The sequence below is a fragment of the Miscanthus floridulus genome, chromosome 14, assembly GCF_019320115.1.
Source record: "Miscanthus floridulus cultivar M001 chromosome 14, ASM1932011v1, whole genome shotgun sequence".
Lineage (NCBI taxonomy): Eukaryota > Viridiplantae > Streptophyta > Magnoliopsida > Poales > Poaceae > Miscanthus > Miscanthus floridulus.
In genome coordinates, this window is record NC_089593.1 from 43534725 (window position 1) to 43542586 (window position 7862).

Sequence of the window (7862 nt, forward strand, 5' to 3'; positions counted from 1 at the left end):
GGTAGGTGACTTTCCTTGATAGTCAAAAATGGCTGCCTAAGGTGTAACGAATTCGGGTTGTTATAGTTAGCCACTTGAGGACTTTGTGTCCATCTTTGAAAAAGTGTGGAGGCCCTCTAAATTACATATGCTTAGTTGTGTTGCATCCAATTGTGTGTACTCACTAGTGTGTTGCATTGAGAGATTGCAAGAGTTGACACTAGATGATCGCGTTGCAAGTCAGTGGGCTTCTTACTCTTGGAGGTTGCCATCTTTTAGACGGCTTCGAGGCTAGTCCTCTGATGTAGCATGTCCGGAGTTGGTGCGGTGCTCCAGAGGAGATTACATTCTAATTTCAAGGTGTTCATGGATTGTAGTTGGAGTATGTAACAATCAGTCATGCTCATGAATTATAGTTGGAGTATGTAACAGGGTATTGAATAATCTGCATATACTTGTTATTGTAATCTCAAGGTGAGTAGGTGCGAGTATATAAAAACCAAGTCATGGAGTAATTATTGGCCCAAAAACAGAATGAGGCATAACGGCATAATTATGTTGTGATTGATGACCCAGCTCTTCTTTTATGCTCCGTTGATGGTCTTTCTTTCTTCTTTATTGGACAATCCCTTTTCTTTTGAATAGCTTCGTGTTTCTTGTACTTGTCCAAAAGTTCTATGAAGCTCGGTCTCACCTTGCTTTTCAAATTTGAGATCACGGGACAATCTGGTCCATGCAAATCAGACACCACTGGACTGTTTGGTGTTTTCTTTTTAACTGGGTTTGTGGCGAATCCAGCACTTTTGTCCGGCACACAATCTACCACCATCGGGCTGTCCTTTTGTTGCATTTTGCCGGGATTTTGGTCTAGCACTTATGTTTCTGTTCTGCCCCAGCGTCCAAGTTTTCAATGTAGCAATAGAGGTCTTCCCCATCAACTCTAGCTTGCCTTTTCCCAAGAGTTTAGGCTTTTCATCTCTTATATGATTTTCATAGGAGATAAAAATCATAGAGGTCTTCTTCAGCAACTCTAGCTTGCAAACAGCTAGCAATTAAATTGTATACGCAATTACAAAAAGAAGTTGCAATTAAATATTTTCAATTGCTGAGACAATAAAACTATTACTTCTGAGGTCACAGCAGTACGGTAAGCGACGAAACAGAAAGGTACAACTGTACAGGAGATTGGCTCCTATTAGTTTCTCGACCATTTTCGACCTTTCCCTTCCAATAAACTGAAAAAAAAATCTTCTCCGATCAAAGAAGTTGCTATCCAGAGATACGGTCACATCGATCAGATCAACAGTCAATCAATCGACGCTCGAAGCTAACAGGACCGTTGTCAGAACAGGTTACACTTTACATGCCTGACCTTTCCAAGAACTGGCCCAATGACTTGTAGTCCGATGACACTGCTAGTCTAACCCAAGCACTACACTGCCGTAGCGAATCCAACATCAAAGCGAACATTACTTGATCGATTCATATAGGTATTCGCGCCTCTTCTTCTTGACCACCTCATATGGAAGAGAACAAAGACGCTGTCAATACACTCATTCGAGCAAGAACCCTGTTCTCCGTTAAAGATCTTAGAGCAACTCCTCCAAAGCAAAATATGGGGCTCATGTCAAAAATCTTGCTCCCGCAGGGTCCTAAACTTTGGCTGAGCACCCAGATCCCCCCTGACCCTATTCCTGTTGGGCCAACACCCCGGCTCTCATCCTGCTTGTGCGTACGAAACTGTGGTGCCTTCCCTCCGCCGCCGGCCTCCACCAGCCCCGATCTCCACCGGCGTGCTCCCTCCCTCCGCCGCCTCCCTCCACCGCCGGGCACGCAGAGCGCAGGCTTCGTGTGCTCGATCCCTTCCTCCGCCGCCGCCGATGGTCGCACGGGCATGCTCGCCGCCGCGCGGGCACGCGGGAATGGCGTCGGCCTCGCGTGCTCCCTCCGCCACACCGCGAGCTCCTTCTTTCCTGCGGGCTCCCCTCCCCGTAGCCGCGCGGCAGCGATGCCGCTCCTTCTTCACCGCAGTCCTCTCTCCTCCGGCACCACGTAGAGGAGGAAGGCAGACGGAATCCGTTCACCAGTCCTCGGGCGGCCGCATGCTCCCTCTCTCCTCCGGCAGTGCGGCACGGAGCTCTAGCAGGCGGATCCGCGAAGGACACTGACGGCGCCCTCCATTGCCATGGTCCGAACACGAAGAAAAGGAAGAAGAAATTTGAGCAGTGATAGGCAGGTCTCACGTGTCAATGACAATGGGAACGAATTTGGGAGCCTTGTTTTGGGTGCTACCGCTTGAGTGGAAGCAGAAATTTAGGCCAACAAAAATGAGATTGAGCACCCAAATAAAAAATGAGTTTCTCAGAGTTTCTCTTACACTTCAAATATTCTTATATTATACTCAAATATGATACTACATCTTTTTATTATCCGCCAACCGAAATGTTATAAAATATATAATGTTGTCTCTAGAGTCCCAGTAGAGAAGACTAAGCTACTTGGTCTATAATAAAGTTAATAATCATCAATCCCCAAAACTTTATTTGGAACCAAGAAGACGCCATATAGTACATAATCTAATTACACTTAATTAAACCTCATTGAGCTCCTCCCCCTTGAATTCGTAGGCGTCGCTCTTCCTGACGACCACGAACAACGGTTCCTTCTTCCTGGTGGCGAGGCCGAAGCACTCGTCGAGGTTGACGTCCTCGGCAGCAACGCCGGGCGGCAGCGCCCACTCGAAGTGGTACAGCAGGCTGGCCAGCGACACCTGCACGGTGGCCAGCGCGAACGTGTACCCGGGGCAGCCCCTCCGGCCGCCGCCGAACGGCAGCAGCTTGTAGTCCGGGTCCTTGAGGTCGATCTCGCCGCCGCCGTTCTCGAACCGCTCCGGCAGGTACTCCAGCGGGCTGTCCCAGATCTCCGGGTCCCGGCCCATGGCGAAGGTGTTGATGAAGACGCGGGTCTTGGCCGGGATGTCGTAGCCGCCCAGCGTGCAGGGCGCCACGGACTCCCGCGGCACCAGCAGCGGCACGGCCGGGTGCAGCCGGAAGGTCTCCTTGATGATGGCGCGCATGTAGTGGAGCTCGCCGAGGTCCGTCTCCTCGACGCGGCCCTTGCTGCCGATCACGCGCCGCACCTCGTCCTGCGCCTTCTTTAGGATCCGCGGATGCCGGACCAGCTCCGTCATCACCCACTCCAGGGTCGCGAACGTCGTGTCGGTACCGGCGACGAACATGTCCTGCGGTTCAAAAGTATTAACAATTCATCACAGGGGTAATGACGTGTCAGCGTCACGATGTCTGATTCTGAATTTGTGACTGAATTGAATACGCAAGCTCGGTAGGTACCAACCAGGACGAGGGCCTTGAGGTTGTCGTCGGTGAGTGGGACCTCCAGTTCCGGGGACTTCTGGACTCGGAGCAGGACGTCAACGAAGTCCTCATCACGGTCGCCGGGGATGCGCTGGCGCTTGCCGCTGATGTGCTCGTCCACGATCTCGTCGCAGACCGCGCGGAGGTCGGCCAGGCAGCTCTTGAGGCGGCGGCGGAGGCCGGTGACGGTGCTGGCGACGGGCTCGAGCTCCGGGAAGAAGTCGCCGATGGTGAACCCGGCGAAGAGGTCCTGCGCCTCGGCGAGGACGTCGCCGAGCTTGTCGCCCTTGCTGTGCGGGAACCGCCGCCCGAACGCGACGCGGCAGAGCACGTCGTTGGCCAGGTTCAGGAAGCACTCGCTCAGGTCCACGGGCCGCGCCGGGGAGGTGTTCTTGGTGAGGTGCGCGAGGAGGCGGCGGAGCTCCTTGATCCGGACGGCGCCGTAGGTGGCCACGCGGCGTGCCGAGAGGAGCTCGGAGACCACCACCCGCCGAGCCATGCGGTGGTAGGGCCCCGCCGGCGCGAACGTCACGTCGGAGCACCCGAACGACAGGAACTGGCCCGACAGGAGGTGCGGCCGCGACGCCAGCGCCGGGTCGTTGGTGGTCAGCGCGGCGCGCGCCAGCTCCGGCTTGGAGATCACCACGGCGCGCACGCTGCCCAGCCGCAGCCGGAGCAGAGGCGCCTTCATGGTCCGTGCCAGCTCCGCCATCGTGTGGTGGGGCATCTCGGACAGCAGGTGGAGGTGCCCGATGACGGGCCACCCCGGCGGCGCCGGAGGCAGCCGCTGCGGGGACCGGCGCCTCGTCGTGTAGTAGACATACGCGGCGGAGAGCGCCAAGAGGAGGGACACCGATGACACGAGGTCGAGCTCCATGGCGTCGATCAGTGGCCGCTTCGGTCACAAGTTTGGCTTGTGTTGGTAAAAATGTGGGGTGGTGTTTATATATAATAATACTAGACTAAAACGTACCCCATTGACTTTGGGGGTTCGTGGCAGGTGAGGAAGTGAGACTGCGTGACTTATCAGTTATGTTACAGTATTTTTCTCTCATAATAAATTAATACTAATTAGATTTATTAGCTCAGAAACTAAAACAAACAGGTCGTTCGTGTGGAGATGCTTGGTTTACTTGATCCAAGGACTGGTTGTCTGGAACCACTAGATTGTGTACATTTGTTAGCGAGGTCATGTTAGAAAAATTGCACAAGCAACTCCAACTAGGTTCGTCCGCCGTATCAAACTTCTATACGTTGTCAAGCGAATGTGTCTGCTGACGCCGTACAAGATCGTCCTGCAAAACACAGGGTGCCAACTTTTAAGATGACGAAGCTAAGAGCCTATTTGGATGGGTGACTTTTTAGTCTACCCAAGGATAGTGACTAAAGGAGTGACTAAACTAATTAGTCCATTAATCCATTGGAAAGTGACTAAAGGGGACTAAACGAGCCAAAAGACACCCCTGCCCCTCAATAATGCACTCGCGGGGCCTCTCTCTTGCTCGACCCTCTCTCTCGGTCTCTCTCGCCACCTCTCCCCCTCTCTCACCGGCGGCTGCGGGGCTCCACCGGGCACCGTGCGGTGATGTGCGGCGGTGCGCAGCCCGCGTGCGACGGCGTGGTGGCGCGGGCGGTACTCGTGAGCGGCGGCGTGGTGCGGCTCGTCCGAGGCCCGTGCAGCGGCGACGGTGGCACTATGGAGCTGAGGAAGGTGGCGACGCGTGCGGGGCTCGCGGGCCCTCCCACGGCGGCGCTCCCCGGGGACCGCTGGAGCGGGCGCGTCAGATCGAGCGGAGCGACACGGCGGTGCGCAAGGGCGGCGGCGCGAGACCGGGAGGTTATTCGAATAAATGAAGATTGTGTGCATTAATTAGGTGTGTTTTAGTCTTTGGACGGTACTTTTAATGGCCATTAGTCCCTCCATCCAAATAGGTAGTGTCTAAGGATCAAAATAGGTCCTAACTCCATGATACGAAACAAGTTTAGCTGACCTAAATAATACGAGATTCTTTTTTTAGGAAAAAGAAATAGCCCGGTCTACAGAAGTCAACAAACAGAACATGACCAATTTTGTAAGATCATTAAATTTGAATGGGCCCACAGCCCAGCCGCTAGTTTCTTGCTCGTGAGAGGTTACAGGTTAGGTTACCCTGCACGTGGTTCTTATTATTCATATGAATGTACCTCTCCCTAGTCTCCATTCGTCTATTACGATGTCGTCAATTCAAGGATGAGGTTCATTAAAAAGAGGGCAGTGTACTAATACTCCCTCCATCCCTAAATAAAATAATTCCTAAAATCCATGCCAGTCAAACTATTTTAAGTTTAACTGATTTATAGAAAAGAGCAACAACATCTATGATAAAAATAAACACATTATAAAAATATATTCTATGTTATATCTAACGATACTAATTTGATATTATAATTCTGACGTTTTTTTTAAAAAAAATTGATTAAAGTTTAAAAATTTTGACTTAAGACAACTCTAGATTTATGGGATTACATCTATAAGTACTGTATGAACTTATAATAGTGCATTTCTCTTTATTGCAAGATCGTGACAAACCTGTCTACAGTTTCAGTATCTTTAAGCTCTTGAACCAGCTTAGATCTAGTTCTTTGCAATTTATAAATTATAGGTCTTGATATACGGATCCACAAAAATAATTGGAACATTGAACAGAGCAACTTACAAGTCAACTATCAGCAGTTGGACCCACTCAACATAAAAAGGCAACTGAGAGATTGACTATCAATCTCAACCTATATAGTATTTTGAAAGATCATGTGAATACCCAAAAAGGATGAATTAAGTGTTTCATTCCAAACTCAAATTCTAAAGCTCAATTTAGTCTACCACTAGAAAAATCACAAAACTGCTCTACTAAGATGTGCACTTAAGAGTTTTCTTATATGTTCTAGATATGTTTGGGATCACTTAAAATTGGATATGCGGTCGCCCCATCAAGAGAATCGAGAAAATCCCGCTAAACACTCCACTAGAATTGATGATTCTTTTCACCATCAAAGATACAATGACCGCGAGATTAAACTAGCGCTCGCGTTTTTTATACCACAGGGTAGAGGCCGCGGTACCGATACCGCGCCACCGGTGGGCACACCGTGGTCCCAAACACACCACTAACCAGCATATAACTAATATTGGAAAATAAATGTCACACAAATAAAGCACATGCGGAAAGCTATAAATGACGTAAGTAAACGGCTAAGTAAAAGATCGCAAAAACTCATGTCTCCTGAAGACATAATCAGATACAACTACCTATTAATCAGGTAGACTGTAATCATGATAAATAATTGTAACCATTACATCTATTCTATTTTCTAATAAGTAGTAAAATTATAGACTTTTGACATTACGGTAAACATAAATAACCCCATAAAACTAGTGTAAACTACCAACATCTACCATTATAAAAATATATTTAAAGCAACCCATAAATTTGCTTTAGAATTACCCCACCTTGCCAATCAAAGATAATATCAAGTATTAACCCAACTTTCATTTGTATCAAAATTATCCACATCAGGCATTTTAGAACACAAAAATTATTTCTCAAAATTGTATCAAATTTACCTATCGGAAGTTAGTACTCCGGCAATACTGACCAGCATATCACGCACAACGAATCAGAAGTGTAGCACACAAGACATGGGTTTATACTGATTTAGGTACATGGTACCCTACGTCCAATTTGAAGTACATCTTCTTTATCTCGTTTGCTCGAGTTTACAAGGGGTTGCTGGATTGTAGCTTTTAGTGCCGATCGAGGGCTTCGTACCCCGCCTTATATAGTCCGGGGGATATCGTTACATGGATATCGGTCGGCTTACATATATGTTTTAAGTTACAGAAATGCTATACAACATACATGTGTTTTAGCACAAAAAACACATGGATTTTTTTATCTCTCTCCCTCTCTCTTTCTCACCGGTGACCACCGGCGCCGGCGCCGCCGACCGGCGAGCTCGCGCCCGGCGCCCGTGCCCACGCCTGGCGCGCCTCCCCGCGCCCACGCCGGCCACGGTGGCGGCGGCGGCGGATCTGTGATTTGTCCTTTCATAGAAAAAAATTGTGATATGTAATCTGTGATCTGTAGAGGCTAGAGGCTGGAGGTAGAAGAATGGTAGATGTTGTTGGATTTTAATCCTATGGTGTAAAAAAAATTCATATATTGAAACTACATAAAACACGTGGTTATGTAGTAGACAGACTCTCTAAGTTAATGGTAACAAAAATTCTATTGTATCTCCTAGGAGTGACATCCTGAGTTCCTTACGCTAGGTAACTTGTCCACTCTGATGATGCCCCTGGTTCGGTTGGGCCTTATCTTCGTCGTCTTCGGCCCATTCGATAGCTATGGGTCCATAGCACCGACATTACTGATGTAAAAAATTATGAAAATAATTAAATAACCATAAAGCATATTCTAACTTACCCAGTTCTATAGCTTTGTTAAATTCAATGTAAAATATAAATTCTAT

At 48.8% G+C, this 7862-nt stretch overlaps 1 protein-coding gene across 1 annotated transcript; it reads right to left on the minus strand.

The window, feature by feature from the left end:
• Window positions 1-2497: 2497 nt before the first annotated feature.
• Window positions 2498-4277, minus strand: LOC136504830 (tryptamine 5-hydroxylase-like). Its single transcript, XM_066499861.1, has 2 exons — window positions 3334-4277; window positions 2498-3220 (listed from the first exon to the last, which is right to left on the minus strand). Exons 1-2 carry the CDS (start codon window positions 4228-4230, stop codon window positions 2570-2572), a joined length of 1548 nt encoding a protein of 515 aa, XP_066355958.1. The 5' UTR covers window positions 4231-4277; the 3' UTR covers window positions 2498-2569.
• Between the last annotated feature and the right edge of the window lie 3585 nt (window positions 4278-7862).

Coding starts and splice junctions, on each gene's coding strand:
- LOC136504830 (XM_066499861.1), bottom strand. CDS start 4,230: ATGGAGCTCGACCTCGTGTCATCGGTGTCCCTCCTCTTGGCGCTCTCC. Junction 3,221..3,333: donor ACCTCAAGGCCCTCGTCCTG/GTTGGTACCTAC, acceptor TTTGAACCGCAG/GACATGTTCGTCGCCGGTAC.